General features: G+C 36.2%; 1 protein-coding gene across 1 annotated transcript; it reads right to left on the bottom strand.

Moving 5' to 3' along the window:
* LOC135325022 (angiogenic factor with G patch and FHA domains 1-like) lies at positions 1 to 25977 on the bottom strand. The gene is made up of 14 exons (XM_064502358.1): positions 25525 to 25977; positions 24586 to 24688; positions 23407 to 23609; positions 21904 to 22050; positions 20381 to 20569; positions 10203 to 10557; positions 8506 to 8617; positions 7198 to 7249; positions 4881 to 4982; positions 4360 to 4525; positions 4032 to 4114; positions 2948 to 3075; positions 1972 to 2071; positions 1 to 1112 (listed from the first exon to the last, which is right to left on the bottom strand). The coding sequence occupies exons 1-14, from the start codon at positions 25693 to 25695 to the stop codon at positions 912 to 914; spliced, it is 2112 nt and encodes a 703-aa protein (XP_064358428.1). The 5' UTR covers positions 25696 to 25977; the 3' UTR covers positions 1 to 911.

Here is a 25977-nt window from a genome sequence, read left to right as displayed (position 1 = left end):
TTAAATTGATAATAATTTATTCTGTTTAGGCACATTGAATAAATACCAAGCTTTTAGCTTCAGTTTGGCAATCCTTTCCCACTGAAAATCTGGTTGGTTGGTTCTTTTTTCCTGGCATAAACTCCATTGCCAGCAATGGATGCATCAGAACAAGAAATCAATAAATAATGCACACAGACAGCAGTTCTCTCAACATACCTCCTCTTAAAGGTACGATGCAAATTTACTAAACAAGTCTCAAGCAGGTTCTTCACAGAAGAAATTTTGCTACAAGCTGTCCTCTGAACATTTTTCTTCACCAGTGCTGGTAATTTACTTCATGGAGTACAGTATTTGTTACTATAAACACTAGTGATAGATCATCAGAAATACCAAATTTGTTTTCTCTGAAGGCAGGCTGAAGCATTTGACTGTTACTGGTGTGTTCTTGTTCAGCATTCCACACACACGAAGAGGCAGTATGAGGCTCTTGCGCTATTCCGTAAGTCAGCTTTGGGTGAGGTTTTTGGGTTTTTTTTGCTTCAGATTGCTTTCAAACCACTGCTCCAAAGTTAAGGGTATTCTTTTTAAGTTTAAATGTAACAGATGTTTTGTTTGACTTTCCATGAAGTAATGTGCTAAAAACACAATTGAAGAAAATTCCTGCTCGTAATAGTATCACTCTCTGGTACTTACATTTGAATATCCCTCTAAATTTCATTCATTTCTTGTTAAAAATGTGATTTTATAAAAGCGTGAAGACTACAGAAAACCAATGAACATACTAGAGTTAATCCTGAAGAGTTTTTTCACAACGGTATGTCACATATCACCAAACTTCGGCTTTAGCAAAAGAAAAAAAAAAGAATAAAAATAAATTCTCTCCCAACTATTTACACACAGGAATTACCCTGCTGTGGGACCAGTCACTTTTATTCTGCAGTCCCTCTAACCCAAGGTGTAACCTTAGGTGTATCCTTTTGTGTTTTAGCCTCTTGGAAGTTTTCAGCAAACCTTTCTCTTGCTTTATCCCAGTTCTTTTTATTCTTGCTCTGGATGATCTGAACATCTTCAATTGAGGCTGGTCTACTTGTACCCAAACCTGCATGCATCTTATGTAACTGAAGGTGGATCTGTCAAATACATTAAAAATTGCTGTAACTGTAAGTTAGATGTTTTAAATACTTTAAATCATGTTTTATAATACTAATCCCCCTTCCCAAACACTTATGTTTAAGGTTCTAATGGTAATAAACCCAGATCATGGACTGACATCTGAAGTACTATTTAAACAATCACTTGTTTTAACCACTGTTGAACCACTTACCATCTTTAAAATTGCAATTTGAAGTGCTGAATGATGTCATCTACCACTTACTAACCCGTGAAATACTCCTCATTGAGTGCAGTAAATAGCATATAAGCCCAGCGAGGGGCACAGTTTGGCAACACAAAGCAAAGCATGGCTCTGAGTAGCGCAACTGCCAAAATACAACACATGGCTCTCATGACACAAAAGGGGCTAAGATGACTGCCACAGCAGCCTAGACCTTGGAGGCTATAAGTGACTTATAGACAGCTTCTCTCTCTCATCGCTTGTCAACTAGTTTGAATTTTGTGCTACATCCTTCTCTGAAAGTGAAGGGTTTTACTATGGCCCATTTTAAAATGAATTCACATCACTTAAAGCGATTTCAGTCTTCCTCCAGACTTTGTATTCAAACACAAGATTATTCACATGGCTAGAAGCTGTCTGTCTTCCCTTGCTTGGTTTTATAACAAAAACATTACTGGCATTTTCCACTGGAGTGATGTAATCATTGAAAACCTTCACAAAATCTAACTGAAGTTAAGAATGATTTGAGATTAGTCAGTACTACTGAGATTATTCCTTCCTACTGATGATTTTGAAGTGAATCATGGTTTGCAATAGGACATCACTCATCTCAAACGCATTTCAGTTTTTGTGTTCCAAGCAAAAACCAGACCTACCGGATCCTTCATACCACCACCATCCTTGCCCAGGCCTTCCCCTTTCTTCCATCCCATTTTCTCCAACATTTTATGTCCTTTGTTGCTGTTGCTGATTTCACTTTAAAGAAAGTTTAAGATAACTGATAAGCAAGAGTTAATACAAAGCATATACTGTTTTCAAATATAAAACAAGAGAAATGCACATGCATCCACTGTGCTAAAAATCAGCAACCAACTACGGCTCTGCTGTTCCTACTTGCATCAAGAACTATCCAGAAGACCATAGTGCCACCTGCTGCAAGTTCCCCATGCAGATCTTTAGTACTTTGGTCCGCTATTCCAAGACTTTTTTTTACTGACTTCTTAAAACCATGCTGAACTACCTGGTTACTTTAGGAATTACAAAATACAGTGTGGGTGGGTGGGAATCCACTGCACAGTGAAAAGGCAGTAAGTACCTCACCACTAAAGCATCCTAATCCTCATTTTTACTAATTTACAAATTAGTTAGATCTACAAGTCCACGTTCCTTAAAAAAAGTACAGATGCAAAGGAATAGTTAAACAGGAATATTAAAGTAAGTTTCCAATAAGAGGTGTGTAAATTCAACTCCTGTGATAGGCTGGATATTGGAAATGAAGAACTATTCAGATGAAGAGTTTGCATGTGTAGTGTTACTGGGACTAGACAGAAAAATAGAAACTGAGGTTGTTGCAGATGCCAGCGCTGCATGTGTCGAGTTCCTTATTTTTTGAGTTGATAAGAAAGTCATCTTAAGCACTCCTCATGTCAAGTTAGAAGTTCTGTATGGAAGATGTGGAGTTAATAATAGTATCTGAATTGGAAAACAAGAACAACAACTTACTATCTTTCAGTTCTACTAACTCATTATGCTCATATAATTCACAATGTAACAAACTATCCATTAATACTTACTGTACACCATTTTTAAAGATTCACCATCAAAGGACACAGAAGATTTTTACATACTTACATATGGACAGAAGCTGGAGTGTCATCTCTCTGGAAAGTTCCTTCACTTCCAATAGTCTCTCTGCGTTTTCCTGCTCTGTCTTTGTACTTTGGATTCTTCACTGCTTTGTTGTCTTCATACTCTGTGTTCTTTATGAACAGAAGAAATTCCATCAGGGCAAAGATGGCTGGCTTTAAGGTCTCTTTTATGATAACTTGATTCCTTCCTCCCCCATAAGTGAAGCAGCTTCGTCCTATTTTATTAATTCTAAATATTGTACCAAAACACTACAGAGTTCTCATTCAGTAGTTTGTTATTGCCATCATCACATAATAATGTAATATTGCCAAATTCATCAATTTCAGACTATAAATTAATAGATTCTCTTGAATCTTCTCTTTGTATGAAGAAAAAATCTCCTCATATTAAGCACAAAATCATATTGATAAGCCACTGAAAATTCCACGAGACTTAACACATTGCCTGTCTCTCAGCACCTGTTTCTTCAGAATAGGTGACAGAACTAAAGCACTTCATGCATTTTGTATCAATGTGATTTCAGTAGCTGAAGAATTTGAGAAAAATGATGGCTTTTTCTTCATGAATAATTATTACGACTGCTAGATGCAACTCTGCAGCTAAAAAAAAAATCATCTCTAAAACACAAGTAACTTGCATACTTGCACACTGTATTGCCTGTACATTCATGTTGGCATTCTTTTATGGCAAAAACAAAAGCTCTCTTCCATCATTTTTTTCCTTTCCAAATAAAGTTTGCACTAAGTTGCAGTGCATTCATTGCAGAAAGAAAAATACAATGTCCAAAGAAATATTAACAGCAAAAGGATGAGAATCTTGTATACACTGAAACAGATGATCTTTTCTTAAAATTTTAACAGATCTTCCATGTCCTGTTATCATCATCTCTCTCTTTAGGTGTTTATAAATGACTAGTTTAGTTAGTATACAAGCGACAAGTGCGCATTAAACCACCAGGCTCAAGCTTTTTGAAAAATCTGCTAATTCACTCAAGTCCATGGCTTAAAACAGGAATCAGAGTGGGTGTAGACTTCAAACGCTTAATCAACATTCACTGTAAACTCACCTGTAAACCATATTTTACCCGTATTTGTTTTAATGCTTTTCTTCTGACTAACTCTCTCTCTTCTTTGCTAAGTGCTGGGCAAACTAAAAGGAAGAACACAGGACTGAATTTAATTAAACAATAATGTAACAATATTTTTAAACATTAAGAGGGACAGAAATTTTGTTCTAACATTATTACACAGACATATATACCAAAAGAAAACACTTCATCATGCATTGCAGACCTATTCCCAGTTGACAAGAAAATTGCAAGATTAAAACCGTCTGAAGTAATTATGTCAATAAAGAACTATTGTCAAAATATATCTAGTGGTAACGTGACTAACCAGATGATTCCTTTTTCCTATCCAGGCGAAGATGTGCTCTGACTTGTCCTGGTTCACAACCATCACAAGTATCACTGCCAGGATGTATGTGAAAAGAAAGTACAGTTTCACCAATCTTCACTTCATCTCCATGCTCCAAGATGTAGGGATCACATTTTGTTTTGGGCTACAGTACAGCAAAAGAAAATTTTGGCAGCCATGTTTATCAGTTACTAACGAAGGGCAAAAACTCTATTACATGAATACGGCTAATACTTTAATGATTCAGTTTGGCCTCAGGAATCCAGGCAAAAACTTCAAGTGGGCATTTCAGTCTAGCTACTGTAATTGTTTATTTTATATTATAAATTAGGAAAAATCCATTCCGAAGTGCTACATTTGGTCCTAAAAACAGAAGGGAACTGAAGAAGTGATTAATGTATGAAAGAAGCCTGTTGTTAGTGATTTATCATAATGTATTTAAAATGGCCATGACTCCACTTTTCTCTAACATACATAAGCATTACAACTTAAGTACTCACCTGGAGAATCTGATTTCCGTTAACAACTGTTCCATTCTGACTCCCTTGATCCACAAGAACATAATTTTGCAAATCGTGGTCAAAATATACTTCTGCATGGAACTAATAAATACAAGAATCTAAGTGTAATGTTTTCATTAAGTAAATATTTCAGAGTTTACATACCATTTTAAAGTAAGATTTCAGAAGGTATTTTAGGGACCTTTTAACAGAGTGGTTCTGGTACTCTACGTTAATAGCCACATTATGCCATGCTTTATGGCCTCAGCCATTTGAGATGTAAATGAATGGGCTGCAACAACATGAACTAAGGTATTTTATTACTAGTATAATTATGGGGACTATAAGCTGATTTTATTAAAAGGGATTCAATATTGAAAAAGTATACACTTCCAGTGTGGTGTGTTTTACCTCAAGGACTGCAAGAGAAGGAAATGAAGGATTTTAACAGCATTTTAACTTTTTCCTGTGCTTGTGGCATACATTCAATGGATACATGAAGATCTGCAATTTTTTTTTTAAATCTGATCTCATTCTATAGATTCACGTTACATGAGCCTTCATAGCTGAAGCAGATGTACTAAGATGTGTACCTTAACACCCAGAACACAACAGTTCCTGTCCATCAACTGCTGTTCCTCTTATTGCCTTTCTGACATTGAGACTAACAACCTAATTAAAACTTTTTTGCACTAAGCGCAGATAGAGCAGAGAAGACAGAATTCCATGCCAAACTACTTGTCTTATAACATACAGACCTACTGACAAACATATATTACCTACAAAAATTGCCAATAAGCAAAACAAAATATTAACTTCTGTAGCCCATTAAGGCTCCCACTAAAAGACAACAGTCTAAGAACAGTGATAGTTTTAAATATGACAAACAAAAATTCCTTTTGCCATAGTGGAGAAAAAATAGCAGTCAACGTGGGGAGAAAATTCTCATTTAAAACTAATTCCCTCCTTAACTTTGAGCAAGAACAGTTGCCACATTCAGGAATTTTAAAAAGTGTTTTATAGATTGGATACCACAAATTTACAATGGGAATATGCCTATAACGGTCAAAAGCTGGACTAGATCACTTGAGAGAATTTAATTTCTACCTCTGTTTCACTGAATATGATAAACCCAAACTTCTTCTAAAGATGCTATATCTGTAGGGTGTTACTTTATGTAAAGCAAATGCCAGAATGGTCCACATCTATCAGCTATGAACAGGAAGGAAAACAAGTTGATATGAACATTTTATATTTCTACACATAGATGTGTCATTTAACTTCCTGCCTTTGAACCTTCATCTGCAAAGTGAAATAACTTCTAATGTAGGCACTTGTAGACAGTGAATTATTTGAATGAAAAGTATTTTAAAGCAATTCAGGTGCCCAAAGTATTGGTGAATGTTGTTATCTAAACTAAGAAATAATAGAGAAAAATGGTAACATTGCAGGAAAATAAAAACTCTTTGGCTGTTTCATATGCCCGATTTAAAAATACATCTCTGAAAAACTCATTAATGTACAGGAAAGATTTTCACTGGAAATTCTTTAATATAAATACGGTACATGCTTGATTAATCAGAACTATCATCTACCAAAAACTCAGTAAAGTGTATTCCAGATACTTGCATATGCAGTTTTTAATCAACTTTTTTGTTTAAATCACACGTCTTTGTTATCTTAACGGTCTGTGCTTAAGTACTTAGCAAAACAGAGCATACAATTTATTTTTAATCCCTTCTTAACTAGAAAAAGATATATCTGTCCATTATTATCTGTCACTAAAAAGAATTCTATTATATTTTCAAACTCCCTGTACATGACTTTTTATACTATTATCTTGAAGAAAAATAAGATAAAGCGTGTTGATGTAAACTCAACTGCAAGGACTGGACTACTTTATGATAAAAAAAGTTCTATAGCCAACATGATTATTTTATCATACCATCAGTACCCCAAGAAAAATAATACATTTTCAAGTTCATTAACTAAGAAATTCAAGATTCAGAGTGTAATTATTTACTGCAGATAAACTCCAGCTTAAAAAAAAATGTTTAGCTTTCCTAGAGTTTGAATTCAACCTGTTCAATCTTCAAGCAAGTGTGACATTGAAGTCACACTGCTGTTTGCATCAAGGTCCCCTTCAGCAAAACACTGCATGTTTTGCTACCTTCACAGAAGTATATGAAATCACATCTCACTCCAGAACTACTTAAAAAAAAAAAATTAACATTAGATTTGATAAAATTTAAGCCATAAAATCTAAAGCTTCATCCGTATATTCATCTACATTCTATCAGACAAAAGCAAGAGTTACCTTACTGACTCCAACTTCAGGAATCTGAAGTGTATGCCCAACATCTTTTTCTCTGGAAAGGCAAGTTGACATAAATCATGACAAATACAAATATTTCTTATAATGGCTTACAAAAGGTGTTTCCCTTCGAGCTATCAGGGAGCTTTACAGACATAAAAGTACTGTGCTGCAATCTATGATGTAGAGAATTGCTTCATATGCCTTCATCTATCTATAAACTATAATTTAAACAGCTGGCAATGTACACATGATAAAGCTGTATCTTTAAAAGTTTGTCCAGAAATCTGATATTCCTACCTGAACTCTTAATCTCATACAAGTCCTATAAATAACAGCCTGTGAACTCTGCATCATCCATGCTTTTCAGTGCATCTTAACATCAGCCTTTGAGGACAGAGTTCAATTCTTGGTAGCATTAGGCAGGTAATACAAGCAATGAAAGAGTAATCTGTATAGATTTATCAGTCAAAGCTACCGCAGTGGGAGGGAAGAGGAAGGGATTAGCGTCTTAGTTTCTTATACCAGACAATGAGGAAAGAATGCAGTTGTTAGAAGACCTATATGCAAATTGCAAGCATTGTCATCTATTAAACTTCCAACAGATGGACCTAGGAAGCGCCAGCTGTAAGAGCAAAAAGGCATCTAACAGCACCAACCAAAAGCAACTGAAAAGAGGTGATGATTTCAGTAAACACTGAAGAAGCCTTAATGCATCACTAAATTCAGCAGTTCTTTAATATCCACAATGAACAAACAAGATGATTAAAAAAAATAAAACAGAACAAAAAATGCATACAGGCTACCACAAAACTAAACTTACTATTTCAAAGTGATGAATTGACCCTACTGGAATTTGTATGTGTGATGAGTCCAGGTTTGCAAAGATACCTGCTATGCTTCCTTGAGATCCTGAATTTCTGAAATGTATTCTCTCATTTCTGAAAAATTCACTCAGTGGCCCAGAAATTATTCACTGTCTAAGAAACAATGGTTTTCAAAAAATTACTTGCAACTACGCTGCCATTAAGCCTTACGCAAACGATCCACTACAGTTTGGTAGTTCCCACTACCTAATTTTCATAGCTTGCTGAGCTATATTAACTGCATATGCATGTGCTGTTAGGATAGCAGACATGATGTTATATGATTTGACTTAAACCTCTTACTGTGGGCTAATCACAGTACCTCACAACTGCTGCAGGCTAGAACAAGCCTGAACAGTAGGGATGAACAACACTGAGCAGCTTATATAACTTTCAAAGCCTGCGATAACTTGAGATATATATAATAAATTCCATTCAGTTTTACCTTCCAATTGTAGCAGGTTTCACAGCTGTGATAATATAAAGTGATCCAGTCTGTAGTACTGGTGATCTTATTACAATTACTCTGATACAAGGAGGCCAAATTTTTTCTTCATCTATAATAACAACAACAAAAAAAAATCATTGCTACCAACAAATCACAATTTTACTCCTATAGTCCGTAATTTTCAAGCAATTGGTATACATTTGGCCATAAAACTTGAATAACAATTATTTGAAGTAATCTGGCAAAAATCTTTCAAAAAAGGAAACATATAAGCACATCTGAGAGAAAACTTTGATGTAACTACTGTTTCAAAGGCTTTCTGCTTCCATACTAAATTATCAGTTAGAAAAGTTTTCCTACTTCTGATTTACATGTACAGACATGTATTTTTACAGCAATAAAATAAATAAATCCACAGAATTAACTAATACACTATAAATTTATGGCCCATTAGTTATAACTGATGAGGGACACTGCCTGGTTCAATACAATTTTACTCTGAGCACTGCCAACACCTTTTTGTTCACCAAATCATAAGCCCAATGCATATAAACCTGTATACTTCATTATTTCTACGGCAAATATTGCATTTTTACTGTTTTATTAGCACTGAGCACCAATACAGATAAGGAGAGATAATAGATGAGATTACAGATGCACATGCTCTTTGCCTCAGTATGTGTTAGTTTCATTTTAACAGCTGTATGAATTTTGTTCCTGGATGGACACTTGCAGAAACAGCCTCCAATAAGCTGATATAGGAACGGATAGGGCAAGTTGGGAAGAGACCAGCTCACAAAGTATTGAGGGAAGAGAAACTGTCTCCAGTTTCTATTACTCTGGCATTGTTGCAGAGTTGATAATTAGAAAAATAGTGAAAGAAGAAAAATTAATCTAAAAGCCTGAGTGTAGCAAGCACATTTTGAATGGTATTAATCACTCAGAGTAGATGAGTAAGTGAAATAATAAAAGAAAGAAACTGCAACTGTAAACTGTGACCAGGAAACAGGCTGCAGTGAAGACTTCTATAGCTTGTATTTCATTCTGTGATCTGGAATATCCTTTGCATATGCATGGTCCCTTTTCCACAGGTTAGTCTTTTTGTGAGACTATCCAATTCTTGAGGAGGTCTTGAGGACCTATGGTAACACTTTCTTTGATACAAGAAAAGTATACAGTTTCCTTTCTATATTCACTTCTTACACACTGCCACCGAAATACACAGAAAATAAGATTTTGGGTAGTACAGAGTATTTCACATTCACCTTTTCACCACGGTGAATTTCACTCTTACATTGAATTACACATGAGTATTCATCAAAAGCATTAGAAATACTATATATTATTTGAAGACTTAATCCACAGAATTACCATAAGGACTGTACTAGAATCTCTATTTCAGCAATAGACTTTCACTTCTCTAGTCACTAACCTGAACAAACCTTATTCTATCACCTAGATTTCTACATAAGCACAGTTATATACCTGTAACAGCTTTGAAAAACATTACTGCTTAGTTCTGACTACAGTAAAAGGGGAGAGAATGAAAGCAAACATTAGTAATATATACAGCAGCGCTTAACCCAAAATATCTCAAGTCAGACACTTTTATTTTACTTTTAAATATCCAAATCATTTTCTTATTAATGGGCTCCTGAAAAAATACAATATTGTACATAAAAGCCACAATTCACCTTCATTTTCTGAGACTTCTGAATCAGCAGTTTCTTCACTTGTCACTTCCTCCTCACTGCTATACTCTTCACACTCAGAATCCATAATTTCACCTTCTTCTGGCTCACTTTCTGTATCTATAGTTTTACTGTCATCTGTATATGCTGCAGTATCTGGTGTACTTTTCCTTGAATGTGAATTTATATTGTCTGTAGAAACTGATTCTTTGGCTGCTATACTGTTTCGTATGTTTGTGTCCATTTTAGTCTTCTTTCTCACATTTGGAGATTCTTCTTCTTCAGTAGAACTTACTTGCTCAGTAGTGGAAAAGCAATTCAGACTGTTAGCAGATTTCTGCTCTTCTGTGTCCAAATCCTGGAGAAGATTTATAGAAATCAAACTTGAAGAATGTTACATTCTTTACAGATTGAGTTATTCTAGACTCTACTACTAGCCTGAAATTAAAACCTTCACTAGCAATTATTTTCACTAGGAACAGTTAGGAAACGACTTCAGAATTCAAGAACGTTTAGTGCATGCAGACAATGGACTTATTTCAGTAGAAACCTTTTCCACATGCTATTAGGCATGACTAAGATCATCTTCTATTTGAGAAACAGTGACTGTACTCTTCTCTTCTAACCTTTACTTACTCCTATTTTCTCACACAAATTCAAGATCCTTGTCCTTACTTTCAAACTTGTACAACAGCATCTTGAATATTTTCCAGTTTTGCTTTTATGACTCCTACTTTTGTCCCTTTCTTAATTCTTGAAACTCATTTTAAACATCTTTGGTTGATCTTCATATCTTCCTCCTGTTTTTGTCTTCTCATTTTTTTCCATATGGTCCCAAACACCTGGAATGCCCACCAATGCTTGTCTAATGACCTAATCTTCCTCTTTTCAAAACTGCAACTTTAACAAAACCATTGAGATATTTTTTCCACTGTAACACCACACTGATTGGTTTATTGTAGGTTCTTCCATCACCACTTAATTGCACGAGCAGGGATGAGGGTGGGGGGACGGGGACGGGGACGGGGGGGAAATCAAGACTCCTTGAACTGAAAATCTCTTCAAAAGACCTCAGTCAATTTTTCCAGAATACCTCGAAAACGTAGCTCTCAATTGACTAACCCTGACAATCTTCTTAAAGAGGAACGAAATTACTTTAAAAGTTAAATAAAAAAACCCAAATTTTATTATTTGCCATCTTTAATTCAGAATGAATACATTCAATTGTCCTGAATTGCAGATAAACAATAAATAGCAGGTATGACAAAAAGCATCCCTTTTTTTCCCTCAATCAAGTGTAGAACATTTTACAATTTAAGATACATTAATTGATATGAATATCAACCCTGTGGAAATTAAAGCATTCTTGTTTTATCGATATAAATGGTGAATTTGACCAAAACTGTGAAAGCTTATCAGTGGCACAGCTTTAAGACAAACACAAAAATTCCTCTCAGCTCTGTAGTCAAGCTATTGGATGGCACCTTACACCATGCTTCTGAAACATTTTGAATAGGACAGCAGATTCTCATTAATAATCAGCAAATATTGAAAGGCCTCATGATGCTTTAACTGAAGAACTATCAACCTGAGTCACTCAGGTTTGTTTAGGGTTTCTCTACCATCAGTAGCCCTCCTCCCTGAACACTACAAGTATTGTAACTACAAATAGACAGGAACATAAGCCTACCACCTATGTTTTTATTTTAAGTAAATGATGTAGTAACCTGGCCAAGAGTAAGACTGCACAGTTCATTCATGTCAGATAAATAATATCCCACTGGAAGCCTTTCTGACAAACCAGATTATAGCTTTTACCAGTGATCTTTTCCAGTGTACTTTTTTGTCTGTATCTATTATTTGGTATGAACTTCAGGTCCATACTAGTCATACCAAGGTGCTCTACAGTCCTGGATGTATTTCTCTGTGTAATATTGTGAGCTACAGAGGTGTTATTAATCCAGTCTGAAGCCAGAGAATCTAAGGGGTCTGCTCAAATCACATGATTGTGGCAAAACAGCAGATGACTGACACCCAAACATAATGCTCCAGTCACTCAGCTCTTTCTCCACAGTGGGTCAGGTGATACTGATTTTTGGGAACACTTCAGGCATTTTAAGTTACAAAATAAAAGTGTGTCAATTGTTTCAGGGCCTGGCTACTAAAAAAAACAGGCAATACTCTTTTTGTTCTGGGATGAAAGCAGCAATTTAAAAAAAAATTTCTTGTAAATGGATCAAAGACTATACATCATTCTGCCAATATGACCATTAAATAACAAAATTTGTTTTGGATTTTAGTATAATCAACTCTTAAGAAAGCAAATGAACTAAATAGTTCTCTTATTTATGAAGTGCTGAAAGGTAACCTTCACATTCCTCATCTTCTGAAGAAACTGTATCCTTACACACCTCAAGGAAACAAGTCAAAATAACTCAGTACATCTGTATAAAAGAAAAAGAGTCATCAACTCTTGTACTGACTTGCTATTTGCCCATTTAATTAGGGCAAGAAAAACTTACTGAAGTTTTAATAGTAAGCATAGATAGTTGTATTCAAACCAATACGAACAATGTCAGAGTTGCTACAATTCTGGGCCCACTATTTCCCTATTGAGATCAACTAGAACAAACTTAGGACAGTATTGTTCACTGAAATTAAGTGAAACACACATGATGAATTAGCTGAACAGATGCATAATACAGCTCTTGTTTAAACACTTGAATCACCAGGATGCAGATTCCTTGAACCCATCAGCCTAGCCTTGATGCCACAAAGCATCAATATGCTTTGTTCCGCTTAAGTCAAGCGTAGAAGCTTGTTTCTGGCAAGGATTTACAATAAAAGACTCCTTTGCAAGTTTGGGATCTCAAAAACAAAGTTGCTCTGGGGGGAAGTTATCATCTTTATACTTTTAGGTAAGGGCCTGAAATGTTCTAGATACAACAAATGTTTAGAAATCCTTGCACAAGACTGAAATTTTAGTATTATTTTCCCAAAGAATACGGATTTTGAGCCCTTTACATTTTCACAAACCTCTATTAAAATGCACACCTTGATGCTCTCTAAATGTTAAGCCTGTGGATGCTAAATGTATTCTCAAAGCATTTGAGGGGGTCTTTACTCGTGCTGAAGGAGCCCTTTTTCATTATATATGACTTGCAGTACCAGTGCAGAACTTACACAGCATGCATGTGCATCTAACTATGCAAAAAGCAGCTAATAACGTCCCTCTGTACTGTCACTGCTTAGAAAAAGGAACCAGAAGTAAACAAAATATGCAGTGAATATAACCCTGAATGATCTAAGAAATAATAGCAATACACTTTTTTCCAGTGTGAGGATATTTAACTCTTCTTCCCAAGCTCATGACACATCATGAAAACTACACAAGTCCATGCTCTTTTACATTCATGTTCTTATTACACCATAATACTAGGCACATACTTTTCTTTGTATGTTGTTTTACCTAATATATCTAAAGGGTTAGTAGGCCCACCCCAATAGCCTTATGTTGGGCAGAGTTCACCTCTGCCTGGTTCAGCTTTGGATAACTTTGTTTCTACTGGGTATCGCCACACAATCTCTGGCTTTTCGCTAACAAAGCATGAGTAAAGTTGAAAGGAGAGATGAATCTGTTCTACAATAAACTATTTCTTAACTGCAGGATGGAGTCAATTTACGGTTCTACATTCCTGGCAAAGACACAGCCAAAGATGCAAGTGAAATCTGGGGAGGAATCGCCCCATGCACCATTGCGGGCTGCAGGCCACATGGCTGGAGAGCAGTTTGGCAGAAAGTGTCCTGGGCTCCTGGTTGACAAGTTGAACATGGGCCAGCAATGTGCCCTTGCAGCAAAGGTGGCCAACAGCATCCTGGACCACATTAGGGAAAGCGTTGCCAGCAGGTCAAGGGAGATGATCCTTCCTCACTACTCAGTACTAGCGAGACATACCTGGAGTGCTGCATCCAGTTCTTCAAGAGAGATGTGGATTTACTGGAGTAAGTCCAGCAAAGAGGCAATAACAATGATTAAGAGACTGGATCATTTCTCATATGAGAAAGAAAGGTTGAGAGAGCTGAGATTGTTTAGCCTGGAGAAGAGGAGGCTCTGGTGTGGTGGTTGTGTCTTAACAGTATGTTTAAATACCTGAGGGGAGGGTGTAAAAAGGATGGGACCAGATTCCTCCTAGCAGTGCCCAGTGACAGGATGAGAGGCAATGGGCACAAATTGAAACACAGGAAATTCCACTTGAACATAATAAAACACTTCTTTACTGTGAGGGTGGTTGTACAACAGGCTGCCCAGACAGACTGTGGAGTCTCCATCCTCAGAGATGCTCAAAACCTGACTGGACAATGTTCCGACTAACTTGCTCTAGTCAACTCTGCTTTGAGCAAGGGGGCTGGCCTAGACAGTTCTCCTGAGGTCCCTTCCAACCTCAATTATGTTACGATTCTGTGAGGTTTGTGACCAGCATGTCATTTTTATGTATCCCATAAAGTGCAGATCTTTTAAGAATTACAAATCATTGTCATATGACAGGAATTGATGGTTTTGCTTTACAAAGAATAGGTCACGAAGTACTCAAAGACCTTCTGAAGTGCAGATTGCCCTACTTAAATATATACATGAATAATCATAACTGAAGTGTTTTAAAAATGCTTAAAATATTTTGAATTTTGTTAATGTCTTGCTTTTCTGCAGCAGAGTAAAACCCAAACATTCTTTCAGAACACCTTCATGTTTGTTTTTCTGTATCACGCCTGATCTACACACATTTTCATGCAACTCTTAGCATGTCTACACATTAGAACTTTAAAATTATCAGCATAATTGGCTCAGTTCCAGCAAATGCACTGATGCAACTATATTGTTATCTAGTCAACTGAATTTACACTAAATCTATATATAAGCAACTCTTCAGAAATGTCAAGTCTGTTGCTTCTTGATTTTGCTGGAAGTTCAGCAGATGATTTAATTGAATACAACATTGGTACTTAACACTCTCATTGAAAGGGCCAAATGTTAAATCTTTAGCACTGAATTTCTCAATTTGAAATATTAGTCTGAAACTAAGTATGTTACTAAACAAACACTTTCTAAGTTTCAAATGGGTCTTTCACTTGTTTGACAGCACTATTTTACAAGCACTCCAGTTAGTCTTCCAGCCTACACAATACTGGAATTTCTAATGCAAAAAACCCGATTAAAACCTATAATAGAGTAAAACCAGTCTTCCCATAAAGAAGCCATTTTATCAACCGGCAGGCAGTACCAAAATACAAGAAGCACAAATTTGCCTCATCTAAAGAGCATGTAAAGTGATCAGTCAAGACACTCGATATTACTACAATAAGCTAAATATACCTTTTCCCAAATATTACAGAGTGCCATCAAAGTTTTCTTCAGATGTTTTACTCATACATTATTTCAAATATATCTGAAACTACTCAGATGAACTGATTTCAACCAAAAACCAGCAAAAAGTTTAGTAACTCTTCTATGTAAATAGGTATCTAAACATTAACTACCAGGTACTATTTTTTTTTTTTAAGTAAATATAATCAAGGTTAAAGGTAAACATCCACAGACTAATGTGTTTGGTGTCTCAACTCTACCTTCACCAGAAGCTGCCAATCCAAAAGAAGAAATCTTCAGATTAGCCATGGTTTCTGTCAACTGACGTACCTAAAGATGGGATGAATATCAGCAAAAAGTAAACTACACATGATTAAAAATAATAATTAAAAAAAAAGAATCACTGCTTCGAGAGTTCCATGGGAAAATACTACTACAAAAGCCTAGTCTCTCTTAGAGAGGTACCTAGGATGCATCTACAACGGAAAAGATGACAGCAGAAGTGAACTTCCAGAAGAACATTGGAATAAAGTTTATTAGACAATATTTTAAAATACTGTTCACATAGACTTGTAAAATTCATTTATGGAAAAAAAGTGTCATTGATGTAGCCAGTAGGCTTTGACACAACAATTTTGCTATATATTTCTGAAAGTCCCATATATCAATTTTGCTGTGTATTTCTCAAGGTCCCATTCATGCAATTAGAACTAAATAATCATCATCCTTGCACACAGACTTTTCTTCAACCTGAATGAAAACCCTGAATCTAGTTATGAGTCCAGGGATTGTATTATTATTTATGCCATGTTGTGTAGTCACTTTTTTTTTTTTTTTTAAAGTCCCCTCCCCCCTTTTTTTCCCGTAACTTTTTCAAGTTAACATATTTAAAAGTTCTCCTCTTGCAGCAGATAATTTTAATAATTCTCTTCAAAAAATTTTGACCTACCACTACAAAAAGAAATTGGAACAGAACTAAAAATTCCAAAGTATCCAACTAATCCCCCTTAAGTGAGTTGAATGTAGGCTATCTAATTTTACATCCTACCAATTACAGACTCATTCTCTACTTAAAGCAAGTATGTGGGCAACATGCTTAGTTTCACAATTCAAAATAAAGCTATTTGTAATACAAAATTTTGGTAACTGAAAAGAATCTGTCTTTAAGGAAAGCTTTCTTATAAATTAGGAAAATTCTTTAGGAGCTATTAAACAAGCAACTTCCCCTCCATTATTTTTTGCAGTTAAAAGTACATTCACTCTGGCAGAAGCTCACTAGCTCTTTCTTGTTTGACAATTCAGCTTGTTAAAACTATATTATGATTTCAACAGGTTACATTTTACTTTTTGGACTTTCGGATTTATATTGCCTTTTTAAGAACACTTATTTATTCCTGGGGAAAACATTTGCTATTTCTGTAGCATTAAGTATCCCAACATGCTACTGTTAAAAGAAATAGCGTACGTAAAATAGCTAAGCACACAAAATTCTTCACAACGGCTGCAAGCTAAATAAAATATAAAAAACAAACAACAAACAACAAAAAAACAGCTGACCAGAAACAGAAGATTAACAGAGACTGGTCCATTATTGTCTTTTTTAGATTAAAAAGTGATTAACTTTGGTTTAAATAGAACAAGTCTTTCAAAAGCAGATTTTTTTCTAAAAACTGTACAGATACTAGTATTGTGTATGTTTATATATCTGCTGTAAAAAAAAACCCACTCACATTCTGAATTTTCTTACTTTCTGTTTTTGACAACTCTTAAATAATTCTGAATATATATCAATACTTGTTTACTTGTAATACTGTAATCTCTTAGTTGAAAGGGAAAGAAAACCAGTTTAACAAATGTTCATGTACTTGAGGTTCTATATTTAAGTTTTTCTCCACTTAGGATATGTACTCCTATAAACCTGCCAGTTTTCATCCCGGAATAATAAAGTTCAGGGTTCTGACATATTCCCAGAATTAGATTTTAGTATTGCTTTATTCACCCCTGTTGGCAGTACACAGGCCAAAAAAATCCCACATCATTCTCAACTTTACTTCCTTTTCTACAGCCAGTAAAGGTAGGAAGAAGTAAAACTTACTTTGGTCAAGAAATCAACTACAGTTTGGAGTCACTTTTCAGGTTAAAAGTGCACTTTAAAATAAGTAATCCACTGGGAAAAACAATAATGAAATACTTAATTTTCAAAATAACTGTAGCAACTTTAATGAATCAATCAATATTCAGGGATAGCTTATATTTTAACTTTATATTTCAAGCATGGAAGATGGACTGAAAGTAAAAGAGAGAGGCTGGGCATAGGTATGCAGAAAAGCATTTCAAAATATAATACTTCGACCATAAAATATTACTGAAAAAACTTTTTCATTTTTGTCTCTGGATACATTTAAGTGATACAATAACTAATATGAACTAATTAACACCTTTAACAATACCAGACAGAACTGGACAACAACAATATTGCCAAGAAATACCATACATCTATAAATGCATTGTGCACCTAAAACTATTTTTCAGTTTTATAACTGAAAAATCCTTCACATAAGGGCACCATCTTAACTTCTACTCTACTGTAACTTGTTTTTAAACTAACAAATGCATTTCTTAATGATAAAAACTCTGAGAATAAGGTGTTTTCATCCAATTGTAAGATGCAACAGTAAGGTGCTTTGTTTCTTTCTGAATCTAACAGTACATTTACATAAAAGTGCACTGACAGAAAGGCCTTCTATTCTTTTCAAGTTTCAAAGTGAAGAGTAATTGTTTTGAATTTCATTTTCTTTTTTTCCCCCCCAAACTGAAGACGGCCTTGTTTCTTAATATGACACCATCATTCGTTTACTGTTTACAGATGCACAAATCTGTGCACCACAAATTTTATTTTGATTGCTTTTCCTGTTATCTTGCTGGTCAAAAAAATTAATTAATAAAACAAAGTACTCGATTCACCAACAATAAAACACATCGTAAAAAGTGGATGTTTACCTCCTACCTTGTGATAGTGCGAACTTCATGTGAAAGAGCTAACTTGCTAACAAGACCATTTGCATAAGAATGTTTTATTAATATAAAATGAGCTCAGGAGGAGTAACTATTTGCAGTATAATCAGACAATGTAAGTGGAAGGTGACAGGATTCCAGAAAGCACCCAACGTTAATTGCTAGGTCAAAGCAATGCCACAGAACTTTTCTAAATATGCTTTTAGATTTAGGTCAACATGTAACAGTTCATCACAGAACTAAATTTAAATGGCTTACTATTTGCACCATAAGACAAAGGCTTGTTCATACAACTTTCCCATTTTGTAGCCTGACAGAAAATGAATTAAATTCTGTATTTGCGATGCCTTTTTAGAGTGGCAGAATAATTCAATACTTGCTCACAGCAGACACTAGATACAGAACATAAATGCTGGTAAAACCCCTAGCTTTAGCTTCATTAGCTCCCTCGCACAAGTCTAAAGGATTGTTGCACTCAGTTGTTGCCGAGTATCCACCTCAAGCTTTCAAAAGCGAATGGTCCACTTCAAGTGATCTCAGAGCAGAAATTCCCATATCAGTCACAAACTGATTCATTATGGATTTAATGAACAATTACCTCTATCCACATAATCTTTCTTCACCAGTTCTTAATATAAAGTTTCAATTTTTTAAATTTTTCAGAAGGCCTAACTCTCTACACAAATTTTTTTGAACACCACACCGATGATATGCAACTACTGAGTAGGAATACCTGTACACTAACATAACCATTTCAGATTTCAACCAGTCAGCTTGGCTGAGGCTTATATAGTGAAATTATGCAACAGTTAACCAAGCAGCTTTAGAAATGCAAGCTAAGGAGCCCTTGCAAACTAAAGAAGCCAATACATTCAATTAAATCTTAAGTAATAAAGCAGATTTGCAGAAGAGCACCAGATGAATTTGATTCAACATTGGTAATAATGTTCATCAAAAAAAAAAAAAAAAGCATCTTGAATCTTAATAGGTGTGCGACAATAGAAATTCTGATGTTTAGGAGTGAGCAATATTTTTCAAGGCACTCACTGATTATGTAATATATGGTATGCTCTTAGCAATCAGAAGACAACATATAGGAAGATGTTATTTTTCATTACTTAAAATACAAATTAATTACAGTGGATATTTATTTGTAAAGATGTACAGTTACTATGGACAACAATGTCTTAAATAAAATATCAGTAGAAGAGCGTAATATGAAAGGAATTAAAACTTCATACACATTTCATCAATCCCAATGATGGAAAAGATACAGTAAGACATCAATGGAATGAGCTTTGAAATACAGAATCACAAAGTTGTTTTTTTTTAAAAAAAAAAAAGACCCCTAAGTTTTTGTATTAAACAAACATTAAAAAAACCCAAGACAGTAAGGTAACACTGAGTTGCTGACACAAAACCAGTTATATTTAAAATTTAAGTCCACGTACTAGCATAATTCACCCCAATGTGTTTACCTATTAGAGTTTCATTAACAAGCCAATGTAAAGATCTATGCAGTTGTATTTTAAATAAAATACTGAAAAAGTAACAGAAGCCAAGTCTAAAGTTCTATCCTTAATCATTCAATGGGAAAGTTATTTTAATGCTTTTGTGTTAGGGTTTGATTTTAGCTACCTTTCAGAAGCCTGTTCTATATATATTTCAAAGACATTTGAATCCTTCAGAACATAAACATATATCCACTAAAAGAAAATCCAAAACAACAAAAACCCCAATAAAGCTTAATTTGCATCATGAAAAAACAGGTTCTGCATTTCATATCTTTCAATTCTACAGTTACCTTATACTCATTTGAGGTAATCCACTCTGGATCTTTTCTCTTCTTTTTCACTTTTTTATCCTTGGCATGCTGAGTACCAGAAGCCTGATAAGACTGCAAATCCACTCGTGAATGAAACTGATATCGGCCACTTTCCACATCGCAATAGTAATAAATTCCGGTTGCTGGATCATAATACAGTTGATTTTCCTTTAGAAGAAAAACAAAGCACAACGCTATCATTATTTCATAAATACAATGCTAAACAAATAGTTTAATGAAACACCCAGTTAACCACACATGAAGTTTTAAGAAATAATTGAGGTACTAAAGAATATTTCCCGTAATTCAGAACGGGCACTGAAAAAAAAAAAAAAAACTTATTCTTTTGTGTAATTGTATCATAAGCTGAAATGTTTAACTCCAGTCACACATTTATATACCTAACTACATCCACAAACAATATCATCGCTTCTGATATCGTTTTCAGGACTTTAAAAAATAAGTAACAAAAATCAAAGTACAGAAACATCCTTGCAAGCAAAACAATTCCTCCTATTCTCTTAGATCAGGTAACGAGCACACTTATAGTTGCAGGTGGCTCCTACGCAAATGACGTCAACTGACATCAACTTTAGACCCCAAAACTTGTGGCTATTCAGGGCAGACTAAGCATTCCCTTTGAAACACCATGTAGGGGGGATAGAGACGAAGTAGTAATGCTTCGAAGTCATGTGAGAATGTTCTTGACTTTTAGCCTACCTGACTTCTTTTGGAAGCACTGCAGATATGTATGTTTTTTTGAGTTGTATGTAGTACTGCAAACATACAAGTTTTCTTTTTCAGCAGAGTAGATCCACCTGGTTTTGTGAAAACGTATGTATATCTATATCTCTAATTATATAGATACATATGTATATCTCTACACTCATATACACATACACACACAGTTCATAGGCCAAAAAGAAAACAAATTGCTGTCTTACAAAAAATGCATTGCAGAAATTAATCATTACGGAATATGGATCCACTGACATCTTTATTTTTGTAGATATTTTCTTTCCTAAAACAAGCAGCTAGTTGGTAATAGTACTCATCTAAATTACCCATTCCTTGTATTTTCTCTTGACATGTTTTTCACTGTGGAGAAGTCATTGACACTGGTTCAGCCATTTGTCTTGTTCAAAATTAGTCGCATCTTTTTAGCTCGAGCTCTTAGTTTTGAAAGCACTACAGAGAAGCTTTATATTATAAAATTTCTGCAGTACATTACTTAATTTTTCTACAAGAATGCTAAGTTAAAAATCTAGGAGACATCACAAAGAACTGGATGAAAGCCTACATTTATTTCTTAGTTCAGCATTTTTAATTTGACCTAAATAATTTAGTAACTCTAATTAACAAGCTTTCATTATTACTAGCCTTCATTAGGATACTCTTCAAATGACAAAATCAGCTTGGATCTTCTCCATTCACATCAATTTTTATTAATTTGACTTTTGCAATAGAGGAAAAATGCTATGGATTTTGAACAAGATATTTACCGAATTATAGTAAAATCCAGTGCTATGGTCATAATACAATCCTGTATTTTCATCATAAATAAATCCAGTTTGTGAAACAGCAGCTTCTGCAGCAGCTCTCAAGCTCTCTGCCAATGAACCTTCTGGTACTGAAGTATCTTCTGCTTCCTAAGACCAAAAAGAAAGAAATTAAATTTTCTTCCACAAAGGAAATATAAAAAGGTTTAATCAATGTTCTGTTTTAGAATGTTCCATTTTAAATAGAACAAATTAGTGCTGTATGGATTTAGATTGTTTCAGGGAATATTAGAAGGAAGGTTAACTCTAGCTGTAATTTGCTGATAAACTCTCACTGATTTCAGTGAGACCAAGACGTCATCCTATGCCTTTCATTTTCAAAAGTAATTCATATCAAAACTAAACACTGTATATTACATTTCTAAAATAAATTTGTGCTCTCAATTCCATTTCAGTTGCTACAAGCTAAATTGCAAAAAAAGCTAAGTGACTGAGATGATCTAAGAAGAAGGCTGAATAGCAGAAAACCAATTACCTTCTCCTTATATGTTGCCCCTTTATATCAGTGGAAACAAACAAAAACAAAACATAAGAAAACAAGAGTCAGCATGACCATATTAAACAATCTGTTGATAAAAAGATGCCATGCTTTCAGTGCTTCCAATCCAGTAGTATATAATCTACATTTCTTAGGAACACTGAGAATGCTTATACATTACTAAGTTTTAATGCTATCTAAATCATACAAAAATTCATCCACATACTAGATGAAAAGTGTTTTTACCAACAGCTTAGAGACTAATGAACATGTTACAGATTTGAGCATATAAACTTGAATTAGAGGCAAGTTATTCATGCAACTCTACATGTAACTGTGGCTACTGATGGAAAATTAATGGATTGAATATAACTACCAACATATTAAAACCTCTATAGAATGCTTGTTAACATTTATGAACACTTTCTTTAAAATACGCTTAACAGAAAGGAAACAAATTTTATTCCATACATGTGGATGTCATTGTTTTAACTTCATTGCTGCTAAAACGCCATAGTCAAAAACGGAGAGGCTGAAGGAACGAAAATACAAGGGTTTTTTTTTTTTGTCACTGCCTCCCCAAACTCTGCAGTCTTTAGCACGGGCAAATGTTGCCCCACAGCCTTCTTAAACCACACATCCTCAGACAACTACTCTTTTCTACATTTATTTAAAAGCACAATGTCAGTATTTGGTATTGACAAAATATAATGAAAATATACTTTGGAACACGCACACATTTTTACAATTCTAGAACTAATCTTACACTCAGAACATACCAGAAAAAAATCCTGAGTTCCAAAGCACAAAGGAAGATGCTTATCTGCAATTGTTAGTATCAGCATCAGACCATCACAAAAAAATCATTTCCATACAATGACATCAAAACCAAAAGCACATATATTAAGTGAGAAATATTAATAAAGTAGTGACTTCAAAATTTGTAAAACCCCAAATAGTTCTATGACCTGTGAATTCTGAATGAAGTTTTCCTCTTTTCCACATTCAGCAACTTCAGTGCTATCCACCTCTAAAGGAATATTACCAGCTGCCTGCGATTCTTCTGTCAAATTATGCTCAGTGCCTTCAGTCCCATGATTGTACTGCACTGATAGTTCAGAGGCACAATCTTGAGTGTCAGTGTTGTAATAATTTTCATAGTAGTAATAATCTGCAGGAAAAAGTTGACATTACAAAAATTAGCAAAGCAGTATTTTACAGAAGACAATTAAAGGATCCTAAAACTTAATCCCAAAATGTATGCATATAAGTAGTTTAACCCAAATCAATTACTAGATAGCATCACCAATTTGTATTTATTTTACTTTCACTGAACAAACCAAGTCTTGCTTTAATGTATTTCAAAAATTGGTAAAACAGACATATGTAATTCCTTTTTTTTTCCCCTCTCTCCTGAAAAACTTAAGAACTAATATTTACAGAACAGAATTCCACTGCACTAGGACACTATACAAAGAAGTAAAGAAACTGTTGCAAGAAACTGTCATATGAAAGTGTCACAATCCTGGAAAATTACAGCCTTCGAGTGAGACAGAATAAGAGAAATAGACAAAAGACTGAACTGGAAGAGCAAACAAATTAAAATTATGAATTCCTATCAAAGAAAAAAAGAAACTCAGACTGTGCATCAAAGAATGCTATCAGATTACTATGGCATGAATTCTGCTACAGTCCATGCTAGTTTATCATGTTTTCCACACACTTCTCAAATTTCTTTCAGAAGCCTAAGTTTCAGTTCAACACATGCCAAATCGAAGGCAGTCAGTAAAATGCAAAAATTTCATCAGCAAAAGTTAGTCTGAAAACACCTTTCCAAAGTATGCAGGGATCACACATAAGCATAGATAGCGAAAGAACAGAGGCCTCAAAGAAAAGACAAAACCTAAACTACACTGTTGGCAGAACAAACACAACAGCTACTCACATAACAGTACATCAGTATTTGGTATGACAGAAGTTCTAAAACATATGGCTTGGGTAAACAGGAAACGGTCTGAAAGACTGTATGAGGTTACTGAGTTTGATGCAGCTAAGGATACTGAATTGAAAAGTATTTTATATTAAAAAAAAAAAATCAGTTAATGTCACTGTCCTAGGTATTTGTTTAAGCAATTACTGTCCTCTACCTGTTTGTGACCATGCAGCATAGTCGTCTGTCTGTACTTCTACACTAGATATATCTTTCTCCTTCCTCTTCCTATTATGAACTTCCTTAGTGAGCTCATCAACCTGCAAGAAAAACAGCACGTTACAGAACACAAAAGAATGTTCTAGTGGTCTGTGTCAGCGAAAAATATCCCACCCTATTTTATTTTCCACAATTCAGACAAGAAATAATTGCATCATAGCTATTCCAATTGATCTCTGTTTTGCAGGAGAAAATTTTCCACATGAATGGTTTATCATAATGAAAAAACATAATTTCTACTTACAATGCGTAAAGGCAATTACTTTAATTAAAGGCAAACATTTGGGAGAAAACCTAAACCAAGTTATCTTTAAAATAGCCAAATTGCAAAGTTGAAGTTCAAGCAATAACCACTGCTACGCAGTGATGAACTGTGATATTCAAACCACGTGGCAAGAGTTTTGACAAGACCTAAAACAAACAAAAATCATGAAGCTTCCCTACTTTACCACGAGTATCCGTGGGGCGGTTCTTCTGCTCTTCCTTTACCTCTCCTCGTGTCTTGAGCTACTTTCCTTCTGCTAACCTCACTTGTCCCGAGACGCCAACCTCGTGGCTCTGAAGGCTTCACCCTCCTCCCCGTCGCGCACACCTGCCAGTCCGGGCTGCTACTGCCAAACGTGAGGCGCTAGCGCTGCCCCCGGCCCAGGGGCGCGGCCCCCCGACAAGGGCACCTGGGGGACGGCCCGCCCCACCGCCGGGGGGGTAAGGGGCCGCGGCAGGGGGCACGGCCGGGCCGGGGGGATTACCGCGGCGGGGGGCTCAGAGGGCGGCGGGTGCCCCCGGGCCGGGGGCCGAAGGTGCCGCCCAGCGCGGCGGAGGAGGGACGGGGCAGGGCAGGCCAGGGCCCGGGGCTGGGGGGCGGCCGGGGACCCACCTGCCTCCTCAGCGCCTCGCCACCGTCCCGCGCCTCGCGGTAGAGGCGCTCGGTGCGGCGCAGCCGGCGCTGCGCCCGCTCCAGCTGCCCGCGGCAGGAGCCCAGCTCCGCCTCCAGCGCCGCCACCTGGTCGCGCAGGGCCCGCAGCTCCGCGCCGGGCGGGGAGGCCATGCCCGGCCGCTCCTCAGCGCCCGCTCCCCAGCCGCCGCCCGGCGCACGGGACAAAGCGGCGGCCGCGGCCTCGACCGCCGGCCCCGGCCATGGCGTCCCGGCCGGGCGCGAGGGCAGCAGCAACGGCGGCGGCGGCCTCGCGCCCCGCCCCCCGCCGCGCCGCGCGCGAGCTTGTCCCCGCGGCGCCGCAGCAGCAGCAGCCCCCGCCGCGGACCACCACCGGCCCGCCGGGCGGGAAAGTGGCGCAACCCGGAAGGGGCCCGCGGTAGCAGGAAGTGACGT

The sequence above is a fragment of the Dromaius novaehollandiae genome, chromosome Z, assembly GCF_036370855.1.
Source record: "Dromaius novaehollandiae isolate bDroNov1 chromosome Z, bDroNov1.hap1, whole genome shotgun sequence".
Taxonomy (NCBI): Eukaryota; Metazoa; Chordata; class Aves; order Casuariiformes; family Dromaiidae; genus Dromaius; species Dromaius novaehollandiae.
Note: the sequence above shows the minus strand (reverse complement) of the source record. Positions and strands in the feature narration are given on the sequence as shown.

Coding starts and splice junctions, on each gene's coding strand:
- LOC135325022 (XM_064502358.1), bottom strand. CDS start 25,695: ATGGCCTCCCCGCCCGGCGCGGAGCTGCGGGCCCTGCGCGACCAGGTG. Junction 22,051..23,406: donor ACTTCATTCAGAATTCACAG/GTCATAGAACTA, acceptor TTTTGGTCTTAG/GAAGCAGAAGATACTTCAGT. Junction 4,115..4,359: donor TAGGAAAAAGGAATCATCTG/GTTAGTCACGTT, acceptor TCTTCCTTTTAG/TTTGCCCAGCACTTAGCAAA.